This window comes from Phyllostomus hastatus, unplaced genomic scaffold (assembly GCF_019186645.2).
Source record: "Phyllostomus hastatus isolate PE091 unplaced genomic scaffold, TTU_PhHast_1.1 phas_contig_62, whole genome shotgun sequence".
NCBI lineage: Eukaryota > Metazoa > Chordata > Mammalia > Chiroptera > Phyllostomidae > Phyllostomus > Phyllostomus hastatus.
The window spans coordinates 1989471-2017412 of NW_025333921.1; the positions used below are offsets into that span (position 1 = coordinate 1989471).

The 27942-nt window shown below is 44.4% G+C and overlaps 2 protein-coding genes across 6 annotated transcripts in view; one reads left to right on the forward strand and one right to left on the reverse strand.

Moving 5' to 3' along the window:
- The first annotated feature begins 4182 nt into the window (after positions 1-4182).
- Positions 4183-26246, forward strand: PAX9 (paired box 9). 5 transcript variants are annotated; one of them, XM_045848585.1, is made up of 5 exons: positions 4183-4314; positions 9423-9807; positions 10575-11201; positions 14090-14232; positions 23240-26246. In XM_045848585.1, exons 2-5 carry the CDS (start codon positions 9804-9806, stop codon positions 23510-23512), a joined length of 1047 nt encoding a protein of 348 aa, XP_045704541.1. In that variant the 5' UTR covers positions 4183-4314; positions 9423-9803; the 3' UTR covers positions 23513-26246. The 5 variants fall into 5 exon arrangements, with proteins under 5 accessions (XP_045704541.1, XP_045704540.1, XP_045704543.1 ...); XM_045848584.1 differs by lacking the exon at positions 4183-4314 and adding an exon at positions 5243-5572; XM_045848588.1 differs by lacking the exon at positions 4183-4314 and adding an exon at positions 5249-5572 and having other exon boundaries at positions 14090-14222; positions 23116-23289.
- The window catches only part of SLC25A21 (solute carrier family 25 member 21), a 485006-nt gene continuing 483307 nt past the window's right edge, over positions 26244-27942 (reverse strand). The window contains exon 10 of the mRNA XM_045848589.1: positions 26244-27501. Within this exon, the coding sequence (XP_045704545.1) occupies positions 27440-27501 (62 nt within the window). The 3' untranslated portion in view covers positions 26244-27439. The remainder of the gene's footprint in view (positions 27502-27942) is intronic.

A 27942-nucleotide genomic window follows, 5' to 3' on the forward strand; every position in this document is an offset into this window, starting at 1 on the left:
AATTTATATGTAACTTAGCAATGTCTGAAATTCCAAGCATGGAACTTAACACATCTTTCTATTATATATTCTCCTCTTGGGAAAACTATGGATGGATACACACATTAAGTTCTAAAATTAAAATTAAGTAAAATACACCTTACTTGCTACTTATGCCAATTGCTATTTTATGTCAGAGTTGAAGAAATGGAGCTGAAATGAATGATAAAACTTTCTGGGTTTAGTGTCCGAAAGATCTGGGAGGTATGTAAACATTTACATCATACCTCTGTCTTGTTTTGAGTTGACTGCTTGTTGCCTACAAGTTAATTTTCTTTCTTAAATATTTAAGCCCATGTATCAATACCTGTAGTGCAGTGCTTTTACCTAGCAAGTAACCATAGAAATCTATTGGCATGAAATGCTCAGTCTACAAATGGAAAATGTACCCAGTCAAGTGGCACTACAATACCCCCCTCCCAACTTTAAACATAGCAGCAGCAGTGCCTGGTGGCTGGAATGGGCTTTCTGGGGAGGCTTGTAAATACACAACGTATTATATAGCCTGAGCAGTGAGGGTGATTTAACCCAAGTAAAAGAGTTTTGATTTTTCTATTTCCTGACTTTCAGGGGTTAAAAATTTTAACCTAAACTGGCATTATGGAAAGTTCTTTACATTGAGTAATGGGATCATTATTTCTTCCCCCACTGAAAGGGGTGTCTCAAGAACAGAACCATGTGGCTAGGCAGAATGCAATCCCAAAGGGAATAGTATATGAATCGCTTAGGCAATAAAAACTGCTTTGGGAATTTGTGTTGTCAGCTCGCCAGTACATCAGATTCACACCTCTGGTTCTGCAAGAAGGTGCTAGGGGGTTTTAAAAGGTCCCCTGTGGTCATGACATTGGCTTTCTGTCCTTCTAAGAAGCGGCTCCCAGGCCAGCCACTGTCACGGGTTAGCGTTTTGATCCTGCAGGAAATGGAACCAGCCTGTTCTCCCAATCCTCTGTTCCCAGGGAATATAAGAATGACAGCCACACTGTTGCGGCCTCCACACCATACATAAGAACTTGGCCTGGCATTTCTGGTGCTAATCTCAGGTTGTTGCAATCCTGTCTCTCCCCCCTGCAGCCATTAAACCTAAAGGCTGGATATAATTCAACAACTGAATCAAAATTGTACCATCTTAATATGTAAAAGCTGAAATAACATAGAACTGTAGGAATTAGGATCAAATGCAAAATGTTGGTATTGTCTAAAAAACCCTTCTTTGTCTTATTAATTCTTCCCTCAAGAAGTTTTTTTCTTTGTTTTTACTATGCTCCTCATTATTACTTATGTTTTTATTCTTGATGCTCAACTAAAAATGATTTCATTAAGTTCACTATCAAAGTACATCTGCATAACTAAGATATACCCTTAAACATCTATGTACACATTTTTAATATGTGAGTAGTTTTTAGATGTGAAAATTTCTTTACAGCTTAAACAAGCCTTAAAACATTTTCCCCACACCTGCACAAATGACATACATGTCCCAAACAAAACCAATAATATTTACTCAAGTTTTCCTGAAAAGTAATTTGGACTCATTCGCATCAATTTTAAAATGTTTCATTTGGATGAAAAAGACAGTGAATCATAAAGGCAGTAATTTTTCCCCCCTCTCTCCACGGAGGTGGTGGGGATTGAAATTAGTTTACCTGCAAAAATGTACCATGCTTTATTTCTCTTGTCTCAGAAAAGAAACACTTTGAAGAGGCTTTGTTTATATATTTATTTAGTTCTTCCATTACATGTCTCTCCGTTAGCCACCATGTAGTCACTGAAAACCGCATTGTTGGGTCCCTCAGCAATTTCTCCAGAGCTATCCTCCAGTTGTGTCAGGGGAAAGGTGGTTACACTTTGCGTTCCCACTGACTCTTACATACAGCTTGTCTCAAATGCCACCGACAGTGAGGAGGAGACGGGAGGCCAAGTTTTCCCTCTAGTAGTGAGCAGATTTTCAGAGTTTTTAGACTGACAGGATGCTCGACTGGCAGAGGGAGGCAGAGAAAGTGAGCTCTGGATGCTTCCAGTGGGTCTCTTGGGGTCCTGAAGCAGAGGGCCTACCCGAACTTATCCATTCTCGGGAGAACCAAGCCCTGACAGGACGACGACTTGTAGGACCCCTGCGCACCAGCAGAAGATTGCTGGAATAAGGACCCTTGCTGCAAGAATAGTCCGTTTCCTCCTAACCTGCAAAGCGCTGGTGATTCCAATCAAGATGTGGGTGGCCAGATCCTGGTGTGGAGCACAGATTCTGTCCTAAACCTGAAAACACCAGCTTAGGATTTCGCAGCCCAGCTCCTGGTGTCCAAGCTGGAAGAAGCCCCTCACCTCTAGCCCCCATTCAACAATGGAGCGAATTCCGCCCAAGCCACAGCTAGAGAAGATTTCCTCAGGCCAGTAAAACCTTAGCCCTAAAAACCTGGTGGTTTTCTCTTTTCCTGGTTACCACCTCTGTCAGGGTGTGCTGAAATCTTTTTATTATTACGGTGTTTTAAAGGAAATATTTGTTTCTCTGCTGTATCTAGGGTAATGAGAAAAGAGTCGAGCTGACTCCAAAATGCACCCCAGAGCAAGGGAAAGCCCGGGAGGGTGTGTGGCTAGTTACCACGTGTACTTTAGAACCCCTTAGGTCTAGCTAGCTGTGTTAATTAAGGGTTCTAATTTTATTGCTCCTCGGCTTCTTCTGTTTTGTCGCCACTCCAGTGGTCTTAAAAAGAAACGCCTACAGGTACAAACCAGAATGAATTCCCAAGAAAGACAAACGTGGATTTCTCTGCCTGCTGGTTGATAGGAGAGCGCACCAGGTGGGCAGGTCCAGTCAGTCGGGGAACAAGTCAGTGAAGCACAGTTCATGCCCAGTTCTCCACGGTCTTCGTCTAGCTTCTCTCGAAGCCTTTCAGCTGCGGTACTCCAGTGGGGAGGGGACTCTTTGGGTCCCCACAGTCTCCGAACTCCGCGCCTTCATGCTCCGGTTAGCCCAGACCAGTAGGGGACAGTAACCGCAACTGGATCCCTATCCCAGTCTCCCTCGCTCACCCCTTCAGTCCGACGCGCTAGGTTGTCTGGAGTCTGTGCCCAGGAGAGGAGGGTAGGGTGCAGTCCCACTGTGCCTTTGCCGCAGGCTCTCAGTACTGCCTTAGGCAGGTTTCTCTAACTGTTAGTAGGGAGTGGGAAAGTCCACTTTCCGTGCAGACACCTGGGGTAAGGAGGCTCCTCCTGGGGCTTCAGCGTGAGCTGTTCCTGCGGAACAGAGAAATGGGGAAAGCAAGGACACTCGGGTCATGGTGGGGTTCACAGCCCCATCTACTTAACCAGGTGAACTCATTTAATCCTAGTGTCTTGTGTGTTCTTATTTCATCTAAGTCCGTTTTATCTGTTGTGAAACGGAAAAGATAATAATACTTGCTTTGTAAGATTATTGCGAGCCCTCAGCAAATGGAAGGATGAGTTGGAGAAGGGTGGGCCCATTGCTCCCTTTCCCCGCGCGGAGCCTCCGCAGTTTCCGGCTTTCCAGCCGCAGCACAGGAACAGCTCGCAGCCCAGAAAGAGCTCACAGACCATGGTCCTTAGGAGCCTCTGGAGACCGCGAGAAGATCCAGCCTGGGATCCGGCGGGAGATGGGCTTTTGGTGAATCATGAAAAGACTGATACTGGGGTTTGCCTCGAAACATGGTAGAGAGAGGTACCGAGATTTGGAGCCTAGTGGAGTCGAGGGTGGAGGAGGAATTGGAATGGGGAACTGAATGTTTCGGGCTATCAAAGTTCTGTGGACGTTCAAAGGCCTTTCCCAACGCTGGCAAAAATCATTTAGGGAGCACGATCCCATCTGCCACCTGTAGATGGCGCCGTGACGAGGTAACTCCGGGAGAGGCCGACGGGGCCTCGAAGACCGCGGGAAATTTTCCAGGCCTCGGACCCTGCCTCTCTGTTCCCGGCCACCGCTCACTGTTTCTGGGGGGCAAGCGAGGACAGTGCAGCAGGAGTCCCCGCTCTCGGAGTCAGCGCGGCTGGTGGTGGAATTAGCTCGGAGAAGGTGGCTCGCTGCAAATCCTGTGCCTCGAGAGCCGCGCGCGGCGTGGGGCGGTCCCGCCGTCCCGCCGGTGGCCGGGGCTGCAGGGCCCGCCAGGCGTCGCGGGACGCCACGCGACTCTCGGTCACACCGCCCCCCACCCCCGCCCCGCAATCCGAGGAGACTCCGAAGTGAGCGGGACGCGGCTCCCTGCATCACTGAAGATAGGAGGCCTGCCCGCCGCGCTTGGCACCGGGACTGCGGCCGGCCCGCAGGTTGGTTCCCGCGCTAGGAGCCCGCGGGCAACGAGGACCTCGCGGGAAAGCTGCAGCCCCGGAGCCGCCGCGGGGCGGGGCGGGGCGCGGGGGCTGCCCGCGGGCTGGGCAGTGGCTGGGGAGCCGACCGCCAGGCGCAGAGGCGCGGCCTGGTTCGCGTTTATCTTTCCCAGACAGCCTTTAGGCCAATCGGGTCTTCGAGAGGAGGCAGCGGCCCTGCTCTCTCAGGGACCCTGTGGGCCGGGTCTTTAAAAACCCCGAAGCTCTGCTTTTCCCACTCGCAGCTGCAAGCCTCTCGGGCCGCCTCAGCTCGGGGCTGCACAAGGACCGCAGACGGCGTCCTCCCGGGTCGCGGGGCAGCTGGAGGCTGCAGGCGCTGCTGCGCCCCGGCTGAGCGGAGTGCACTCCCCCTGCGAGAGGCTGGGCCTAGCCACCCCCGCACCCCCCCCGCCCCCCGCAGGGACCCTTCTCGCAGAGGGCCCTGGCCAGGACCCGGTTCTAGACGACACCGACCGGCCCGCAGCCGCGAGGTTCGCCCGGTGCGCAGAAATGTGTTCTCTTTCATTCGCGGACTTAATAAACACATGTAACCATATCACAAGGGGCCCCGCGCCGCCCTTCTGAAAGTAATTCCGCTGTTGAAAACTGAAAAATGGGTGTAATTTGCGTTCAGAAAGTGATGCTGGGGTCACGGCAATTTCCCGGGCCGTTATTTATTTTTACTTAAAGTCTTTAGGGAAGATTTGCTTATATACTCAGAAACCTTCCAGTGCGAGCAATCCCGCTCGCCTTCGACTTGGGGGGGGGGGGGGTGGAGAACAATTACTGAGTGACGCTAATATGGGGAAACTGAAAAGAAATGTCGATTGTTTTTATTGTAACAGAAGGAGTGAGCAAACAGAAAAACCAACCCCGAGTGATCGGAAACAGGCAGGCGGAGAATTAAAAGCGGGTTCCAGGCGGCAGCAGGCCCCTCCCCTGCCCACGGCAGGAGACCGCGGGCGAGGAGCGCTGGCAGCCCTGGGGCCGACCCCAGGCGGGCAGCCGGATAGCCGCGCTCTGGATCGCCTTGGTGGGCTACTGTCTTTTGGGGAAAGGGTCTTGTTTCGGAGCATCGTCAGCAGGAAGGCGGAGAGGCCGCGGGGAGGCCTTGGCAGCTCTGGGAGAATCCCCCGGGCCTCTCCGGGGGGGCCCCTGCGGCCTCTTCTTGGGCTGCTGCGTCCAGTCGCGTCAGCAGCCCGGGAAGCCAAGCTGGCAGGTCAGTGTGCCTGAGCCCCACTCCTCCAGCCCCCACCCCGCCCCGGCTTGGCCGGGACTGAGGGCCACACAGGGCCATCTCTCCCTCGCTGCTCGGCCTGTTCCTCCAGCTGAGGCCCCTGCCGCCCCCCACCCGCCTTCCAGGCGCTGATCCTTCGGCTTCAGCCCGGAGTGGACCCTCCCTCCCTCGCCTCAGGCACTAAGTGCGGTGCTCGCTGCCACTCGGCAACGGTGGCTGGGAGGTGGAAAGGGCTGAGGAGAGGCCGCTGACCCTGCGAGGCCAGGACCTGGCCGTGGGCCTATCGGTGTTGAAACCCACGGCCGGTGTTGGCAGCACAGCTCCGTGAGGATCCGAGAAATCCAATTTTTTTCTCGCTACACCGCGCGCTGTCCTTTACTTACCCTACGAGAGCCGCTCGGGGTGCGGGAACCGGATGCGGGATCTCGCCTCTACCGCGTTCCTCCCTCAGACGGATGAAAGAACAGTGTTTTGCTCCGTGTTTCAAAAACCCACCCAGGAGCTCATATTCTGACTGTTACAAATCCCCGAAACTTCCCCGCAGGGCAAGCGACGGGCACCGCCACTCCGGCCTTACTTGAAGTCCTATTTGTTCTGGCAGGGGGCTAGTTGGAGGAGCCTGATGCCTAATGCTCGCCTGTGCCAACTCCGCTCTTCGTTAAGTGCGACCGGGAACAGCAGACCCCTCTCCAGCGCAAACACAGGCCGTTCTCTAGCTATACCCGCACCCCTATCCGCAGCGGTTGTCTCTGACTCGTAGACCTGGGTATGCAGGCACCTGGCAGAACAGCCCAGAGCATCCGTTGAGGTTGGAGACGCAAGGGAGGGCTCCCTGCTCCCAGCAAAGCATGTTGCACCCTGGTCGGACCTCGGCATCCCCTAGGCGACTCTGGCCAGGCCGCGCTAGGGCGGAAGGAGCTGGATTCTAGTCCACGGTCCAAATACCTCCTCAGACAGCACTAGGGCCAGGAGGGGGTCGCCGCAGGTGACCGCCCGCGGCACTGGGCCTGCTGACAGATTTATGAAGACTTTAAAGCACCTGGCCTCCGCCCGCAGGTGCAGGGCGACAGTCCACCCCAAAAGGCGGGCTGCGGAGTAAAGTTCTCCAAGCCGCAAGCCCAGGCGGGACTGCCTCTGGAGTCTTGGGCCCCGGCTCCCCTCGGGCGGAAGTACATGCTTGTTCCCTTCAGTGCTGAGCATAGGGATTCTCTCCAAACCCCGTAAACCCCTTGCTTCACACTCTCCCGCCCGGCCAGTTTCTAGTCTCCCACTGAGTAAATATTTACCCAGAGAGTGGGTCTCTTCTCAAAGGAGGCCTCGACAGCGCCCTGGAAAGGGCTTTTGGCTTCTCCCCAGCCTGTATTAGCTGCAGGCCGTACTGGTTGTGTTTTGGTTTTGGTCTTAAATTTCTTTTAGTCGAAATTCTTCCGATCTCTGTGTGATCTCCCGGGTCCAGAGAGGGCAGTAACCAGGGGGACGCTGACCCTAGCTGACCCCTTGCTCTTTTTCGAAGTCCTGCATCCCTATGCCCACCGCCTAGGGTTGCTGCTCCTCAGACTCTCCTTTCCTCCTTTCTTCCCTCCTGTCTTCCCCTCCTCCCTCCCTCTCTTCTTCTGTCTCTGTCCCTCTTTCAGGTCATTTGTCTGTGTTCATCTGATGGCCTAATACCTGGCCACAGCACTCATGCCTCCCGTGGAGGGTTCAGAATCAACCCCTTCCTCTAGGATTCCCTGAAGCTTCCATTTCTCTTGCCCCAGGAGCCCCATTCTGGGCTTCCTGGGTACTTGAGTGTTCCAAAACACCAAAGATTCTACTTGTACTGTCGGGAATGCGGGGAGCTGAGCGCGCTGTACCTCCTCTTTGTCCCCCAACCCACCTACTGGAGGTGTGATGAGGCCTTGTCGGGCTACCACAGAGCAGAGAGTCCCCGCAGCTATGACCCCGTGCCAGACCAAAGCCAAGTCCAGCAGGTGGAAACGGACAGATAGCCGCAGACCCGTCCATTCAGGAACTCCCAGAGATGAGGCAGCTGCAGGAGATGAGGGAATGGGAGTGTGTTAGGTCCACCTAGTCAGAACTCTGAATAAGAGTCTCTAGGCCTTTCTATGCTGGTGCTGTAGATCCAGCTATAGCCCTCAAAGAGAGCTCATAGTTTACATGAGGCACTGGGTCTTGCCAGCCCCAAGGCAGAACAGCTTTTTACTGACACTACAGTCCCTCAGACACCCAAACGTTCACTGGGTGCGCTGGGGCTGAGCAGAGTCCGCCCACAGTAGGTTGCTACTCACTGTGTGTTTCTGAGGGGGAAGGGGCCAGAGGGATTCCTGATCAAGATGCCCACCATGTTTATTCCTACCAAAAAGCCTAAGGCAGAATCATAAGCTCTCCTCAGACATTTCAGTCTCAATTAATTTGTACCCCAGCCCCAAGAAGGAACTGCTGCTGCTGCTGCTTTTAAAAGCTTGGATTCCAAAAGACCTTTGCGTTGTAAAGTGCCTGTCGGTGTGACTCAACAGGTATTGGGGGTCAGGACCAGTGAAATCCCTATCAAGTCAAACTTTGAGATTTTAAACAGTTGGGGAGAGGGCAGGTAGATAAGTTCAAGTACTGTATTCCTAGTTATGGGAAACCAATTGTAAAGAATGAAGTGTAATCAAATTCATCTTTCCTTTATCTTTTAAATCCTTTGTACCTGGAAATTTGAACATGGAATGCCTGCCATAGAAGAATAAGAATCTGGAGATTGCTATTCATTCCAAAAAGCACAGCGGATCGTTAGTTTCTACTGGGTTCTTTCCACTTACTTCCCCGGGATCTTGGCCCAGTCAGCTTCTCCGTAGACCAGAGCAACACACATCCCTTGAGACTGTGAGAGGATCAGCCCAAGTCCTGGAAGGAGCAGTCAGTTAATAAACAGTATGCGTATCATAGACCCGAACCAGGGCAACTGCAAAGTTTATTTTAAAACAATGTTCCCCGTATTGTAAAATGTTGATTAGCATTCTCTATAACTCACACTCAAAAGGAGAATAATTTGGCCACCCAAGAGAGAACTGTACACTTTAGAGTAGATTTAGGGTGAACGAAGTGGAAACTCAGAGGAAGGCTGAACCCCGGGGCCTCTGGTAGGTAAACCGAAGATGCCGGCATTGCATGCACATGCAGACCAGGTGTTCATCTTCCCGGGATAAAGTATTTTTTTATATTTAAACAAAACCCCTTTGCAGTGGTTTTGTGGTGGTGGGGAAACCGGCAGATGTTTGCACCGGGCGCCAGTGGGCCGGCACCTCGGCGGAGCGCAGGGGCGCTCGGGCCTCCCCTGAGCGCACCCCACGCGAAGGCATCAGTCCAAGGTGGCTGTGCGCTCGCTTCGGCCGCGCGTGGTTATATTCTCTGAGACCCGCGTGGCCTCTGTCTGCAGCCTGCGTGGCTGCAGTGTGCCCCGAGCTCCTGGACGAACACTCCCCTCGAGACTAGTCCCGTGGAGGGGGGCAAGGAGAGGTTTCCCTCTGGTGGTAAGCGTGGCCTCCTCCTCTGACTTTGTCTCCCCTAAACCTCCCAGTCTCTCCGATGGGCCCACCTTCCCTCACCTTTGCTTTCATCTCCCGGGGTGAGGTAGTGTCCACACGTAACAATTCTAAGAACTTCGTAGGCGCTCGGCCCCCCCCCCCCCCCAAGTCTCCTCAGCTCCTTCTCTCTTCGAGTCTGTCATATGGGGACCAAAAGCTTTAATTTGCTTATTCAGCATTTTCATCAGCATGATTTTGCTGTCTACTTGCGTTACTCCTCAGAAGGTGTCAAACACCAATTTCCATTTTATTGAGTCACCCAGGTGCGGAGCAAGCATGAAGAGACAGCGGAAGGACTTTCCCGGACCGTGCTGTCGCTCACCGGCCCGCACCAATCACCACGCAGCTTGCCCTCGGGCCCTCCTCTGTGAGGGGCGTGTCCACAGTGAGTGATAGACAGAGCCGCCCGCCCCGCTCAGCCCAGCCCACGTTGCTGCTTAGATTGAAATGCAGAACTCAAGCCACTTTCTACGGGGCACAGACTTCCTTTTACTCCTTCCTTTTGCACTCTCACCGACTCCTCCGGGGAAGAAGCGGAGGCACCCACGGTCTGGGGCAGCGACGGGCTGGGCCACTGAGGCCGTGCAAAAAGTTTCTTTCTGGGAGCTCGGAACTGGGGCCCGCTTGGTGTGCTGCTCGGAGCAATGGGTGAGTGGCTGCGGGGGACGCTGTCAGAGCCGGAGAGGGAGGGAGTAAGCAAGAGAGGGAGGGAGAGAGAATGCGAGGGCGCGCACCTCTGAGCGCTCACACTCTCCTTATTGACTTTGCTCTACAACTTGTAGGAACACGCTAAGGGTCAGAGGCGCACAGCAGTTCAGTCTAAACTCTGGCTACTGGGTTGCTGTTGATGCCATTTTCTGATTTTAAGAGAAAGGAGCGGTGGCATCAGCAAGCGCCGCAGCCCCAGTGGCAGACCAAGTTTTGTTTCACATACACTCACACTGGCAAACAAAACAGAAAAAACAAAAACAAACAAAAAAAGAGCTTCCCCTAGAGCTTGTCTAATTGCGCAGGTCCCCAAGGCGGGGCGCTGAGGATCAAGGGGGAGCAGCCCAAGGACTTAAGCGCCCGGTAGCCAGCCGAGTAGGAGCCAGTTGCAGGCGTCAAGACCGGTTTCCCCGACTGATTCCGAGACTTTTGAACACTCGGAGCGGCCCCGCGTCTCACCACTTTATTTGTTTCTAGCGGCCGCAAGCACCACCGGAATTTGGGAGGGGGTCTGATTCGACCGCGGTGGTTTGGGGCCGTCCCTCAAATCTCAGGGGCCGTAGGATGTGAGGAAAGCCTGGGTCGTCAGCCCTGGGCGGATGCAGCCACCTTGCCCCCCGCCGCGCACGGAGGCCGGAGGCCGAGTGGCAGGCGACTGTCCCAAACTGCGGGTGCGCGTCCCTGCGCGCCCTGTGTTTGTTTTGCAGAGCCAGCCTTTGGGGAGGTGAACCAGCTGGGAGGAGTATTCGTGAACGGGAGGCCGCTGCCCAATGCCATCCGGCTTCGCATCGTGGAACTGGCCCAACTGGGCATCAGACCGTGTGACATCAGTCGCCAGCTACGGGTCTCTCATGGCTGCGTCAGCAAGATCCTGGCGCGCTACAACGAGACAGGCTCGATCTTGCCTGGAGCCATCGGGGGCAGCAAGCCTCGGGTCACTACCCCCACTGTGGTGAAGCACATCCGGACCTACAAGCAGAGGGACCCCGGCATCTTCGCCTGGGAGATCCGGGACCGCCTACTGGCCGACGGCGTGTGTGACAAGTACAACGTGCCCTCTGTGAGCTCCATCAGCCGCATCCTGCGTAACAAGATCGGCAACTTGGCCCAACAGGGCCATTACGACTCATACAAACAGCACCAGCCTGCACCGCAGCCGGCGCTGCCCTATAACCACATCTACTCCTACCCCAGCCCCATCACGGCGGCCGCCGCTAAGGTGCCCACGCCACCTGGGGTGCCCGCCATCCCCGGCTCGGTGGCCATGCCGCGCACCTGGCCGTCCTCGCACTCCGTCACCGACATCCTGGGCATTCGCTCCATCACCGACCAAGGTAAGGAGGGCTCAAGGGCCGCTGTGAGGATGTGCAGAGCCTTTCTCCGCACCCTCGCTGGGGTCTCAGTATTTGGGGCCTCGGCCAGTGTCTATCCCACCACCTGGGGCTTTTTCCTTTGGAAATGTAAGGAGTCTTCCCAGGGGGTGTCCTGATCTCATTAACTTGAAATTCATGCCCTCGGTTTCCTTGCCACACACACAGTCTCCTGCCTCATCTCAAACTACCAGACCCATAACTTCCCCCCATCCCCAACACATGGTTCGCATTTTCCACCCTCCCCCGCCTCCCCCGCCACTGCAGCCTCAGACCTGCTCGCTCACTTGGGGAGCACGGCCGGGGCCGGACTTGGGGGCGCAGTCCGAGAGATCACAGCCGGCGTTGGGCTGCTGGCTGCAGGCAGCCTGTGTGGGGATCAGATGCGGCCGCGAGGAGTGGAGCACCCTGTGGAAAATGCAGTATTCTTCTTGAGGATTCTAGCAATCAGGCCAAATTTGCTCAGGCAGGAAGTTCAAATGTCAGCTAATTGGTTTCATTCTTATGCTTCACTTCATTTTCCTCGGAAACGGAGGTCCGAAAGTTACTACTAGCAACTTGCATGTTACTGCATTGCCCATTCTGGGACAATTTTCTGCTATGTTTCTTTCTCTCCTTCTCTGTCTCTTAGCTGAACAGACGTCACTATATACATATCTTAGAAAGTGCCACCAACCACCGCCGCGGTGGAGACAAAATGCTCGGCGATTCCCTGCTGTCCTCTCTTCTGTTCTTTTCTGTTTCTCCGCTCCTGCTGCTTCCTTCTAGGCTTCTGAGGCCCCCGGAACTGCAAGTGGGCATCTAGCCCCTGCACGTTTTCAACGGTGCCACCCCACAGTTCCTTTCCTTTCTCACCCTTGACCTTGCGGTGCTCTCAGTGTCTTTTCTGCTTGATAAGAACGATTCCCGGAGCCCTTCTGTTCCCTCGGGCTTCCTCAAGAGCCCCGGGTTTGTTTTCTTTTACTGCGTTGTTAAAATAAAGCAAAACAAAACTAATGGCATAAATTTCTTTCTCGGTAGGGCGAAAAGAAAGTCAGAATATCCCAGACTCAGAATTTAAATATTGCGGAGACAAACAGCCTACATTCTTAATTTCTCAGCCAAAATTTAAAATGTGTGGAGGAAAAATTAAATAGGAAGGGGTGGTGGAGGAAGTAGTTCCTTTAATTAGTTCCTGCCTTTCTTATTTACCACCACATTGGCACAATTATCTTTTAAATAATTAAATCAGAGCCCCAATTTCTCATCTTCTTGTTCCCTGTGAATTTACAAGACCCTTCTAGGAGTTCAGAGCTGGTCTGGAGCTTTAGTTGGAGAGTTTGCCCTTGATTTATAGGATAAACTGACCTCACTGACATTTAAAGGAAGCCCCTGTTCATGGGAAAGTGTGAGATCAGCAGAATTGGGGGCTCACCGGGGGATCTCAATTTCTTAAGATAACTTGAGGCTTGTGCCCACCGATTGCCTTTTGTCTGGGAAGGCAAAGACAGACTGGCAGTCCTGAGCCAAAATAGAGTTTCCTGGTGAAAATTGGAACACAATCTAATTCTTTGGAGAGGGGGAGGGACAGTGAAAGGAGACCGACAGAGTCGAAAAGAAAACTTTTCTTCTCTGGGGATCCTCCAATCAGACCAAATGTCAGTTAGAAAAGTATTGTATTGTTGAGAGTAGTAACTCTTCATTCTAGATGTTGTTGATTCTGGATGCTAGCTATAAATAACCTGTTTTCTGACAAATCTGTGAATATAAAAAGATTGTTTCTAAAATGGACCATTTCTACAAAACTTCCAAGCACTGTGTCAGATGGAAGTATTTAAAATCAAGTTGTAGTGGCTTTGTCAAACTTTGGTCCTCCACCCATAGGTCCCAAAGACAGAACACACTGTTCACAGTCTTCAAACATCTTCTGTTTAAAATTGCACTTGGTCACTTAAAGATGCCAATGATTCAATATGCAGTCCCTTAGGTATTGTGGTAATCAGTTTACACCACATAACTTACTTTGCATCTCTATTAAGAACATAAAGGATAACTGGTGCCTTTATTCCTTTAACAAACATTTAATTCTACTTTCATTTTCTTGACCTTTTATATCATAAAAATCACCACGAAAATGATGCGCATGGCATTTACAATGGTAATTGCAATGCTTATTTTTTTTTGAGTCATGTGCACATACCCTCGTATTCCATATATAGAGAAAGGGTATCGAGGCTGGTCACACACAGGGGAAAATCTACGCACATATATTTTGCATGTGTATTGCAGGCAGCATTTCGTTGTGTTTGCAAAGAACTCTGCAGGCCTTTTGTTCCATTTATTGACAGAACTACCAGGCCCCTACTATAGAGAGCATTACCTGGATGTGTCTACGCCCAGCACGGAGATAGTTCGGCCAGGATGCTCCTCTCTCCCTTGTCAGTCCCTTCCATTCCCAGATTGTCAACCCCCAGTCCACGCTGGGTTAGGACTGGGGAGAACGGTACAACCAGCTTCACGGGGGCTTACCCCGATTTGGAAACATTTTCGCAAAACTGTCAGGTTCCTTCCACTGGTTTCTCTGGGGGAGCCAGGGAAAATCAAAGACCGGTTGAAAAGAAAAACAAAAATCTTTCCGAAGGCGCGGGTGAGAGAGCTGGGAGAGGCCTACTCTGAGGCAGTCCACTTGGCCGGGCCCTGGGCTGCAAGCCGCAGAGGCCGCGCCGAGGCCCGGCGCCCGTGGGAGGCCGAGGCCCCGGGGCGGAAGGAGGTCGGAGCCCTAGTGCCCGCTGGTCGCGGGTCGCGGGTTCGGGTCGCGTGTCAGGAGGGGGCACGTGCTTGGGGCCACCAGCCTGAGGTCTTCTCCTCCCCAGGAGTGAGCGACAGCTCCCCCTACCACAGCCCCAAGGTGGAGGAGTGGAGCAGTCTGGGACGGAACAGCTTCCCCGCCGCCGCCCCGCACGCGGTAAACGGGCTGGAGAAGGGAGCCCTGGAGCAGGAAGCCAAGTACGGTCAGGTGAGGTGCGAGGGGCGGCTGCGTTCGGGCGGTGGACCAGCGCGATCCCTTCCTGACCTCGGCGGAGGGAGGGGAAGCCCGGGCCGCCCGCGGGCCGCCGCGCGAGCCGGGCGGTGCCAGACTGCGGGGGGCGGCGGGAAAGACTCCCCCTTCCTCCCTGGGCGCAGTCGAGGCGTCGACCCCCGCCGGGGTCGCGGAGGGCCTGGAAGCGCCTCCGCGCCTGTTCGGAGCCCTTTCCGCCGCTCGTCTGGGGGCCAGGGTTGCCCGAAGAGGGCCAGGGGGCGCTTCCGAGAGGCTACGCGGCGAGTGTCCCCCACGCCCGCCCGCCCGCCCGCCCGTGGAGCGCACGTGGGAGGTCTCGGCTCCGCAACTGCGGGGGCCTCGCGCTCCGGCGCGCGCACACCGCGGCTCCCGGAGGACTAAGCAGCGTGGCTTGTCCTGTGGTAGCGGGAAGGGGGCAACCAGATAATCTTAATAAAGTTACCATTTCCCGATTAAAGGTCACGTCGGAATCTCCCAAGGGAGCTTAGTGAGAAAACCTCAAATTATACGGACTGGCTGTGGACCGTTTAATTTTTTTTCCCTCTGTCCCTCCCCCGACACTACTAAAGAAAAATTAAGCCACCCGTGTTTCTTGTTTTCTATTTTTTTTTCTGAGAAAGATCAAGCAGCCACAACAATAAAAGCCCCAGAGTTTGGAGTCTAAATTCATCACCATGCTAAAATCAGGAATTCAAAGCCCAAACTCTCTCTCTCCAAACAAAACCCAACAAAACAAAACAAAACAAAAGACAACAACAACAACAACAACAAAAACCCACCAAACAAAAATTTAAAGCAACGTAAGATTTTTTCAGCAGATGAGCAGAGCTGGGCGGGTATGCAGTTTCTTAATATCAAACTCCAATTCCAAAGCCTCAAAATATCCAGTTTTCACTTCATTCTTTTGAAGTCTTAACACTTTCCATGTTTTCTTATCTGTAAAATCCAACTTTTTGGGTAGAATGGAACTTGTCACTTTTATTTGCTGCAGAGAAAAACTTAGTTGTTATTTTCTCTAACAAACCCATTTTCACTTCCTCTTCTCTCCCTTATTTTGTTAAAGTGGAGTCAGATACATATTAATAGCTCTCCCATGATAAATATCACAGAAAGTAACAGCAAGGAAGGAGAGTCCTATTCCTGAGTCTATTCCTACTGTAAAGAATGCCAGTGAACAATTCTAAGAGAGTTTGTCATTTTCTTTTACAAAAGGGCCGGTCCTTTGTAAAGAAGAGGCAGTATGTATAATGGTTAGGAACTCTGATCTTCTGGTACCACTGCCACTTATGCAAGTCACTTAACCTTTTAGAGCCTTCATTTCTTCATCATTGAAGTGGGAAAATAATACAACCTTAAGAGATGTTGTGAAGATTCAGTGAGATAATGCAAACATATGGCATAGAAAGCATTCATTAAATATTACCTGTGGCTACAAGCAGTGGTTAGAGATTGACCCTTGAAAACAAGCAATTAAAAAAGTCAAAATATACTTTGTTCAGGGGACTCATAGTTAAAAAGTGACAAGGTATTTTGTTACAAATAATAGCAGTGCATATAAAGTACCTAGCATAGTAGATAGCATTTAACAGGTGCTCAGTAATTTTTATTAGGTCATCATTTCTTAGAATAACATTGTAAAGAATAGTTTAAAAAGTAGTCTCTAATTTCCATATATATTTGATAATCCAAAAACCTTTATGGTTATTTCCATAATCCAAAAATCCTTATGATTACTTCTACTGTTTTGAATTACAGAGCTAGTATTTAAACTTGTTTAGAAATGGTTAATTTATACATACACATACCTTTAATAAAGAAAAATAGAACACTTTCAAATTAACTGCTTTGTAATTCCGAACATTGAAAAGCGATTACATTTAATACAATAAATATTAAATCACTAAATTATTAGATTTATAAAAGCAAGTAACTGAAAGAAATAAGTGGCCAAATAAATATTGTTCCAAGAGAACAAGTCAAATTTTTTTCCAGAAAAAATATTTATATCAAACTTATATTTGAAAAGTTCTTAATTGAAATATACTAATCTTCTGCATTGGCATATAGTAAGATAATTCAAATGATGTAAAATTTCAAAACCTGAAAAGTTGCAATGGACAATTAAATCAGCAGTTACTTTATTATAATTATCAAAATAGTGCCTATTGCTGAAGATGTGCTAAGCAGGCACATAAATTTAGACTGTCATTTTATGAGCAATTATGGAATTTATTATTTTAATATGAATTTATTATACATTTTGAAAAATAACATGGTTTAAAGCAAAGTTAAAGAAGTACACCTAGCTCCAATTAAGTAATTCACTAGAATTCAAATATCCTCAATAGAGGCATACCTAGCAATTTTGGAATTTAGACATTCATTTCCTTGAGGGTAAAATTATACATTAATATTTGCTTGTAAACATGCAAAGAGGCAAGGGGTGTTTTATATACATATTTGTTATATATGTATATATAATTTTTGTATTTGAACAAAATTTGAAAGTCTTTGGTGAAAAATATTCTTTAAAAAATTGCCATAATACTTTAAGGGCCTTTATGGTTGTTATTAAATAGTGTAATATTATATGATTCCAAATTTATTTTAGTATATAAAGGAGGAAATTGAGAATTCAGAATTATAGGATTTAAAACATAATCTATTCCCAGAAGACACCTGTAAAATTACCTAAGAGACTGAATTGACAACTGATTGTAGGTAATCCAGTTTCCATGTTCAGTTTAAACTGCAAAGAAAGATGCCCGATTGCTAATAATTAGAACCTTATGCACATTTGTTACACACACACCCCTACCTTTTGTTTTCAAAGTTAGCCCATTATTAGTTTAGAATATTCAAACTTGTCTTACACATTAATATTACACTGCAATTTATATTGTCTACCTCTGTGGACAGGAGAAAAATAGTATTTATCTACTTTTGTTTTTTTTTCCAACTACATTATCTATTAGGTTAGAACTCTTTAATCTCATGTTATTCTGAATGGTAACAATGTTCTCTGGTTCTTAATTGCTGGTTTTCTTCTGCTGAAATCATAAAACCTCTATTGAGTGCAATTGACTGGCAAAAATATATAAAGAATAATGGGCTGGAAATAGCTATTCAAATTTTTACATGATAGTGAATCATTGACTCATTTTATTTAAACAGTTTATAAATAATTGTATAGCATTTGAAAAATATTCTATAATTGGGCATACTTTCTCAGAAAAATATATTGCATGTCTGGTGCTTTATTTAAAGTATCTGAATGGTAGATTTATAAGCTTTGAGTATCTTCATTTTGGGGTAGCATATACTTAACTCAGACAGCAAGTTCAGTATAATATTAGTTACAAATTGAGATGTAAGAAATGAAGAAGAGTCTATAAATACTTGAACTTAAGGAAACATTCAGAGGTATGAAAGTATTTGAATTCAGAGACATAAATTAATCTGAAATAATGATAGTAATTCAGAATATTGAATATATTTATTAGTATATTATTTTAAAAACTGGTGGTCCTTGTAGACATAGTATTCTTATGAAAAATAAGTTAATTTGCACTGGGTTTTTCTTAATATCAAATAAAGTTAATTTTGTGTTAAATAATTTATTATTTTGTAGAGAGACTGCAGTTTAAGCAAATGCCAATAGTCTTTGAAATTCATAATGTTACCCATTACATAAAACATTGCTTGACCTGCTTAGCTTTTAACTATTAGTGTTCTAAAACAAAATTAATGATTATGTATCAGTAAAATGTGTCATAAAAACTGCAAAAAATAATTTTTAAAATTTAAGACTACATCTATTTTAGTAACATTTGGAAACATAAAACTTAGGAAAAAACCTTAAATAGTAGCTTTGCATTACCTGGAGACATTTAGATATGCCTTGGGATAACTAAGCATAATTAAGATCCTTTTGAATGAATGTTGATACCATATTTATAACTGTCATTTCATTTTATCAGATTTGTTTTCCTAAGTCATTGCATAATTAACTAAGTTTAGAATGACAGCCAGAAATATGATTTCACCATAAAATGAGAGAAAATCTTGTTTATGTTCAGATTTGAACTACTTTCTTGTTTATGATATATATTGAGGTTGAAATTCTAGGTGAAGCACATCTCTGTTTGTGGCTACATCTACTTCATTATAAAGCCAAGGTAAACTCATTTTAGTGTAAGAGGAGGACCAGGTGGAACTGATGAGTGGATGAAAGATTCTGGGTAGAGAATTTGGCACTACTATTTGTATTTTCTTCAAAAGTGAAAATGTTGAGTAGACAATTCCCAGAATTTGAAGAATAATAGTTTATAATCTCTAATTGCCAGACAGTTGTCATACAAGGGTTTTTTTTTATTTGTTTGCTTTGTTTTGTTTTGGTGGCCATTAGTGTTAGGGTGCTAATGCATTTCCATTTTCTCAGAGGTGGGATAAATGGACCAACCATCAAACAAATAATGAAATGGCTAGGTTAGAAGTTTTATTTACTTTTTTCAACAGCTTTATTCATTTTGCTTATGTAAAGTGTAATACTTGTTCTGTGATAAAGGATGCCTACTTTTTTTTAAAGCAAGAGTATCATGTGTTTTGCTTTCAAAAGGGTGCCCTAACTGAAGTACACAAATGATTTTGAAATACCTATAATGTGTCCTGTTTTGTGAGGACATGAGATGATTGAGGCAAGTCCCTATCCTCAAACTGTTTATAATCTAGCTCTCTGCCAATACAGCTTCTCAACATATTCATTTAAAAACATATTCTCAAGACCTGGCAAATCTGTATTTCTAACCTTTTAGAACAAATAAAATGAAAACTCATACTTTTCATTCATTCTTGTGACAACCTTAAACTAAACTACATTGCAGCTTACATTTTTTTTTTTCTGGACAATTTCCTTTAATGTCAGTGGGATAAAATCTGTCTTTTCCTAAAAATATTCAACAAAGTAAGTGACTTACTTTTTCTAGGATATGTACTTTGGTCTGTTTCACTTTGTATTAGTAAATCTCATTCTCAAAATTAGTCCCTCATTCAGGGAGGACCCTTGTACAATTCTTTGGAGGAAAGGATTTTCTCATTGCTTTCAAGGAAGATATCCATGCAAAAAGGGGTGGATGGATTGAGGTCTTATTTATGGAATCTTTAGGTAAAGTCATTTTCAAATATGAGATTTCCATTACATGCCCATTGCTGGGGTTTCATTTGGAAAATTTGTTTACTCTTCCCCAGGGATTCCATATGTTGGTTGATTTATAAATCATATTTACAATCCAATTAAATAGAGTAATTTAGCATGTTTGCTCCCTCTATATTTATGGTGTACATTTGGTAGTCTCTACTCAGCCTAACTAGCTTTTCAGATTAATTACATGCCCTTCACTGAAAACATTAAACAGTTTTGGGGAGTTAAAGTCATGTACTCTTTCACTTGAAAGAATAAACAAACATCAATGCTACCTGTGTTGCTTTCCTTTGTGGTGGAACATTTTACTCTTTCAGTGATTGCTTCATAAATAACAATTACTTTATCCAGGAGAGATTTATATCACTTACTAATGTCATATTTCAAAATTAATAGTGAGGAAGTTGATGTGTTTATTGAGTCACTAGAATGAATAGTGAAAGTGGCAGTTACCTATTAAAGCATGTTTATTCTCTCATTTGCTTAATGCCATTTCCCCCCTAAATTTCTAAATCTGTACTTTAAAAAGAAAAAGAAAAAAGATGATAAAAACTTTTCATTCCAAATCTGGGTCATAATTTAACCTGAGGGAAAGTTTAGAGCTATTTTTATACTGTTTAAAGATTTTTTTAGCAAACATTTTAGCCTCCCCTTGCCTTTTTGTGGACATCAAACTTCTCTCAGCTTCCCTTCCTACCCTTCATTTCTGCAACACAGAGGATGCCACATCTCTGAAATTACTTTATGTTGCAGATTTTATAAAACTTTGAGATATTTATATTAATAAGAATAATAATATAAAAGCAAGTTTGGTGCCTTCAGTGTGAGAAATTGGACAAACATGGAAAAATTAGTAAAGTTTTCACACTTCAAAAACACATGTAGTCATAGAATCAGTAGGGCACCTGGAGGTAACTCAGGCCTAAATCCAACGGTGTGCCTCCCTCTCAGTCCCGGGAATGCTGTCTAAGGTGATGAGACCGTCATCCAGCCTGGTTTCTCAGGGGGAAAGATTCTGGGCAAAAAGAGTGTAAGGGGACTGTAGACATAGCAACAAAATAGTTGAGGAGCCCCAAATAAAAGGGGGCATATCCAGGAGCAATTGTTCCAAAAGAAGGGTGTAAGAGGAAGAAAGGGAAGATAACAAAGCAAGCATTTCAGAGAGAACTGTCATTTGGATAATAGAAAAATACAAAGATTAAATGAAGACATAGAAAAAAGTTAGCTATGATGACAAAGAGATCTCATCAACAGATTTTTTTCCCTGCTAACTAGAATGTTGTTTCCATCATGTATAATATTAAATAGTCTAACCTTATGTATTTATAAAATGCTGAGCAAAGGTTTTCCTTATTTTAAAAGTAATCATTATTACCTTAACATTTTAATCTGAACTTTCCTATTTTACGACTTTTCATGCACATTAACCTCAATAGTACAAAATATTAATTCATGGTGGAATTGAAGAGGCTGAGTGTGGATGCAAACATCATCCTGCCACTGAACTGGCATGATTCCTTTCCAAGCTAATTCCTCATAGGTTATTGGCAAAATCCTAAATAAACGTGATCAGAACTATAATCTTGATGCAATGCTAGATTTCTTCTGCAATTTGATAGCTCACTATCTTCATACTCATCTGCTGAGAGCCTTACAGTGCCTCCTTTGAGCCATTCTCAGAAAGAAGGAAAAAAGATTTTTTTTTAAAACTTAAGAAATAAAATGGGGCTATAGCAATAGGAATTTAGAAGAAAGAATCTTTTTTGTTATCTCAAAAGGAGCTCCAGTTTCAGATTAAATTGTGCCTGCCTTTTAACTGTCCAACAAAAGCAGAAAAATATTTACTACAGAAGATTCTGCATCAGACAAGGGTGATAACTTCTTTTAACACATGGCCACGGACTGGCCAATTGCACTAGGGTAAAAGACTGAATTCCTCAATCCACATTATTGTGTACCAAAAGAGAATAAGATTTCATTTATGTTAGATAATGATGCACAATGGTTTGTTTCTTTTAAAATATAGTATCATGCTTTGGGACCCTTGTAATACATTTTAATTTTAATTCAACGTTGTGTTGTGCTCCTTATATATTATCTTATAATTAGTGTAAACTCAATAGTACAACACAGTCCTCATTATTTGACGAAATATGATGAATATTTCTCCATGCCAGGACACATGCTCCCCTTCCCCATTTTTCCAAGAACAGGCACTCTGGCCAACGGAACGGGAGGAACGTGCCCTTACAGATCAAGGGCACAACGTTTAACCCCTCTACTTTTATTCTTATCTTGTCAGCAGTTCATGAGCAGTGTTAAATCATAGCCATGTGTATATCCTACTCTAAGCATTAACCCTAAATTGAGAAAATCATTTTGAGACCCCATCACTGCATTCTCAGAGATGTGGAAGTGAGAATAATAACCACATGAATTAAATTAGAAAATAATTTCTATGTTGCAATTGAATTGGAAAAAGCATCTAATTAACATATGCCTGTTTTACTTACCTCTAAGGATGAAATCAGTTTTACTAATAATAAATCTATTATTTGCATTTTTACTTTCACTAGGAAATATGTTGCTATGTTAATTCACTCACATCACTACCAGGAAAATGGATGTACTCTTTATTTTTAAATAATGTAGAAATTGAGGGAAAAATTTTAAGTTACTTGAAGAAGGATGCTGAGTGTTCATGCCAGAATTGGATTAGAGATGAGGGTGTTTTAGTGTTGTTAATAGTAGCAATACCAACAATAATCAGATGCCAAGAAGGGTGCTGTTTCTAGGCACACATGCCTGTGAGAGCTGCTGCATTTTGTTTGCAAACTGAGATTTTATATTTAAATTCATTTCAAGAGATTTGTCCATGTGGCTTTTAAAAATTCACATCACAGGGCCCCAAAACTTTGCAAGCCAATTTTCCAAATTCAAAACCACACATATGCAGATTTTTTTATAGTTGAATCTCCGGTTTCTTTTTTGATAGAATAGCTCTGGAAAAAAATACCCCCAATGTTCATTTAAAAACCCTAAAAAGACAAACAGACTGATTTTGCATGTCCTTTGTCCAATAAGTATTTACAACATGACAATTTAAAATACTGACCATGTTTTATTTAACAAAGGTTGTGCTCATTTTGAGTTTCTAAACTGCCAGCCCACGCTCTGTGCCCATTTTTACTGGAAATGAAAGCTGCACCAACCAGGCCCTACACAAATGTCTCAACAAAAAAGCCGAACAAAACCAAGGTATGGGGAAGGCTGACAAAGGCATATGGATCAAAGAACAGATTCCAACACTATTTAATCACTGCTAATTCTTTCCTCACCCTGCATAGCCTTCCTATAGTTCTGAATAGCAAAGCAAATACTGTGAATTTTCTGGCCATAGCCTCCTCAAAACCATTGTGGAAAGAATGATATCTTGTCTTTTGGCATTGTGTTTGTTTAAGTAGCAAGACTGTGAATTTAGAACAACTTAAGTTCAAATCTGAAAAAAAAATCAGAAAGTAGAGTCAGAATATTGTTAGTTGTTACTACTCAAAACTCACGGTCTGCTTCTAGGAACCTGTAAAATGCCAACTGCTGTAAGGTGCTTATTTTCACCTCCTCTCTTTTCCTGCTCCTCTTAGGCACCAAATGGCCTCCCGGCTGTGAGCAGTTTCGTGTCAGCATCCACCATGGCTCCTTACCCGACCCCGGCCCAAGTGTCACCTTACATGACCTACAGCGCTGCTCCTTCTGGTTATGTTGCAGGACACGGATGGCAACATGCCAGTGGCACCCCACTTTCCCCCCACAACTGTGACATTCCTGCATCGCTGGCGTTCAAGGGAATGCAGGCAGCCAGAGAAGGTAGTCACTCTGTCACCGCTTCCGCACTCTGATGGGAAATTCCGTCTGCAACAGCCTCACCCAGCCACCCCCCTCCGCCCACCCTCCCCCTCCTGCCCTCCAACCCTTTTGCCTGGAGAGCTGGCTGTATGGACTCACATCCTTTGTGCTGATGACAATTATTTCTTGCCATAACTTCTCTCTCACAGAAAACCTGACAGGACGTTAGAATTTAAAAACAAAAGCAATATTAAGGACTGAATGAGACATTTGTGCTGCCCACACACTGTTCTAATGTAGTGAAGAAACCTGCACCCCTCAAAGGGCTTAAGGAACTTTTTAAACTAGTCTTTGGTAAAACCACATGTGTATATTTATTCTAAATCGACCTAAACTTTTGAAATGTGCAATTGTTGAGATTTTGCAAAATCAATAAAGGAAAATACATATAGAAAAAAGTTATGCTACACCCTCTAATCAAATAAGGTGACCAAATAAGTCTTAATTCATCATTAGGAAACCAATCAATAATTGATTTGTTTGAGTGATCCTTTGTTTATTTTTAAGAGGTGACCTATTTTGTTGGAGAATATATGTATAAGACAAGCAATATCTGAATTTAGCTTCTCCCGGTGTTCTGACTTGGTTCCAAATATGACAATGTTTATATTTCCTATTAGTTTGTAAATATGGACTCTGGATGGTGCATTTGTGTTTTCATTCCGTGGGATACCCCCCTCCCCCAACCCTCTCTATTTTTTCTTTCTTTTCACAAAGGTGACTTTCTGGCAATGTCTTTGTCTCTGTTTGGTGGTGGGCTGCTCAGGCTCCTGGACCTGGACTTGCCATAAATTCTGTGTGTGCAGTGAAGGCTTCCACATGTCATGAAGGACGTTTTCTTTCTACAGCAGAGGATTCAAAAAACAGCCTCAACAAGCCAGTCTCCCATTCTGTATCCTACCTAATCCAACAACACACACGCCAAACATGCAAAGACAAGAGAGGGTGGAAAATATCTGAACAAGAAGGCTCTAAGGGAAGTCACTTAGAAACTTACGTTTAATGTGAAACACTTTGCAAAGACACTTAAAATGAACTTTATGTTAAGAAAACCACTGTGAAACTAAATTGTACTGTTATTGTTGGCTTACCTGTGTGTTCAGCAATCTCAGCCCAAAATTATGTTGTAATTTAAAGAAAATGGAAAATTCTGCTCTAATGAATGTACAAATGGCTTGCTGTGAAGTTTACATTGTTGTACAGAAGCATGTTTCACATGTAGGTAAACTGGTGGTGGTATTAGAAATACAAATCCTATTTAATTTTTAAATTTCCCTTTATTCATTTCTGGAGTTACAGGACACAGTTTAACTGATAAGTCTTTCTAGACCAATTTTAATGTTAATAATAGAGCTGTGGGGTATATGTGTGTGTGAGCGTGTGATTACGTGTTGTATTTTAAAACAACTGATTTTCCTGGGCAAAATTCTACAGTTTTTATCTCTTCTGTTGAGAACGTTCGTCCTGTTTGGCAATATAGGCTTTAAAATACATTTTTAAAACATTGGTACAATCCATCTATTGGAAAATTAATATATTGCAAGTTTTTGGTATTCTGTGCAATAACGACAAGGGCACATCACTGGACGTGGGTGTGATAGATGTGTTCGTTAGGCGATTTCGACGTCTTCCTGTCTGTGCTGTGCACAGCCCACGTGGCAATCCAGCTCCCTCACATTGGTTTCGTGGCTTCATTTAAAACTCAGATGGCTAGATTAGCTAGGTTTTCAAGTCACTAGGATGTAAACAGTAAGCAGATTGCTGACCTACGAGTTATGTCCAAGGAGCTGCTTTCTTCAAGCAGCAGATATCATATAGAGAGCTTTGAACTGCATTCATTTCTAAAGCAACCGAAATTCAGTGCTACAAACAGAGGATTATAACTTCAGGAGAAGAATAAGCAGAAGGAGCAGATGAACTCTCAGGGCCATAGTCTTCCTTTGATCTTGCAAAACTCCTGTTGACATCTGGAGTTCCTAGTCTGGTGAGAAAATAGACTATAAACCTAGTGAAACAAAAATACCAATCCAGTATCTTGGTGGAGACTTTAAAACCATACCATACAGGGACTCTCCTGCTGCCCAGAAAAAATGACATAAGGTACAGGATTATTCCTTATCAGATGTTTTTAGGTGGCTATTTGTAGTCTTTAAAAAACTATCAATTGTTTGTATGGAAACATAACTAAATGTTATTTTCTTTATCTAAATTAAGAAATCTCTTGTTATGCTATTTATAATTTTTTCTGGTTCTGTGTGTTTTAAAAATCTAATATTAATGATATCAAAGTCTTCTTGTTTTCTTTTCTTTTCCCCCCTCTAGGTCTTTTCTTAGTAACAGCGAATTCACATGAAATAAATTTAAAAAAACAACAGAACCCCAAATACAATTTGCTATACGGAGCAATTATGGTTTAAAGCTACTTTTAAAAATAAGAGAAGGAAAATGGGATGGGATATGAGGTTGAGATGGTTGGACTTTTAAACATTATTACTATTGAGTAATGTTGACATATTTCCTCTGTTTCTTAGGGGGTGAAAGTGTTTTTTTAACTGGCAAGTGCATTCTTCAGAGATTCTCTTCCACACGGAGAGGTGGAAGAGTCAATTCCATGGGCTCTCTCCCAGTGGAGGAGAATTACCTGCAAGGACAGGATGCAGTTGTACAATAGACACATTCTTATATCTCTTGTTTTTCTCCTACTTTCGATGACACTCTTTTGAACATTGGGCTGAACTATAAATTAAAGAAAAACACGCTGGAAAGGATGTACAACCGAAGGCTGCGTATGTATATACAGTATGTCAAAAGCCTTTATTTTTATACTTCAAATTCTCTAAGTTAATAAAAAGTAATAATTACCACGTTATCTTTTATTTTTTTATTTTCAAAATGCCTTAGTGACATAGCTTCATGGTAGAAATACCCCACAGTCATAGTTAATAACAGGTGTCACCTAGAACATGCAGATATTTTGGGTGATTTTTAGCTACTGAAGTAGCATCATTTAAGGATGCGGATATAAAATTCTGTGCTTATATCAAGGCCAAGAAGATATTTTTTGAAGTGTGTGTTAGAGCAGGAATCTTTGGAAATGCTAAGAATGTACTTCTATTTTGAAACGTTATTTTTCCCAAATAATACATATCTTAACATTGCAAATAGACTTCACAGCCTGAAGCTGGTACTTATAACTAGTAACCTGGAAATGTTCTTTTATTTGAAACATCCTTTTTAAGAGTGGCATAGTAAGAGTAGTTAACAGAGGTATTTGGATGCAAAGGCAGACAGCACAAATGGGCCCAAAGAGTGGTTCCCACGCGTGACTCAACATGAGCGCATTTCAATGGTGAAACTGGTTTTCAAACGGAACAATGTGAAGGAAAGCAGTTTAATATCACTTCGTGTTTTCTATTTGTCATGAGAGACCACAAATATCTAGATTTTAAAGTATGACCTGCTTTAAACAACATTGCAAAATATAAAATAGATTTTTAAAAGTAGAGCTGAGATGTGTATTATTACTAAAAAAAGATATACATTTTAACATAAAAGTCAATATTTTTAAAAGACCACTTTAGTGCACTTCAAAAATATTTTCATTGTGACTTTTAAATATTATATATGGAAGACTTTAATTCTTATCAGAAATATTTTAATTTTGGCTTTTTTTTTAACTTTAAGCATTTCTTGGCCTCTTGGGAAAAACAATCAAACAATGGATTTTCATTGTGTAATGATGTAGGTTAAGCATAAGTCACAAAATTTATATTGTTTTTCTATGCTATTTTTCTATATTCAGTCTCCATACCTTATGGTTTTATATTATTTTTCTTCTTACAATTTTATGGATATAGCCAGAACTACAGTCTCAAATTATGTAGAAATAACTTTTGAAGTATCAAAATAGGTTTTGTTCTTAAATTGTTTTCCCCTTTATAATTGTATATAATTGTTGCATAATTATAATTTGTAATTGTGTCAGCTTAGCTGATTGACAGTCTCAAAGTGCTATATAGCAAATATGAATTATCTCAAGGGGTAAAAACACTTCATAGGCAATCACCAGTTCTCCTGAAGCCATGAATAGGTGTATTCATAAACCAGCAGCATCACTGCACCACCTAGAAAAGAAAAGAGCTGGCTTTTATCACAAATCCTGTAAAACAGTGTTGTCTTTCTCATAGAGTTTCCAAATCCATGAAGTCCCATGCAGCCTATTGGGCCAGGGCTGTTCAGAGTCTTCCGTTCTTGAGCTCTAATACATACACATAAAACTCTGTGGAAAATTCTCAGAGCAAAATCGAGACCATCTTGAGTCTCCAAATACATTTTTTCCCCATGAGTTTCTGTAACTTTCATCATTTCTCACCAGATTCTTTTTCAGGCACTTTTAATTTTTAAAAGTAAATAAATATAGACATTTAGTCATGTAAGGGCATGTGGCTTTCTTGCGAACAGAAGCCTTCAGATTCTTCATATGTAGGCAAAGGATTTATCTTTTTCAGTCCATAATTAACATTGTTGTAATTGCATGCAAGAAGAAAATCTCTAAGATGGTGCTT

Coding starts and splice junctions, on each gene's coding strand:
- PAX9 (XM_045848585.1), top strand. Junction 11,202..14,089: donor TCGCTCCATCACCGACCAAG/GTAAGGAGGGCT, acceptor TCTCCTCCCCAG/GAGTGAGCGACAGCTCCCCC. Junction 14,233..23,239: donor AGGAAGCCAAGTACGGTCAG/GTGAGGTGCGAG, acceptor GTTATGTTGCAG/GACACGGATGGCAACATGCC.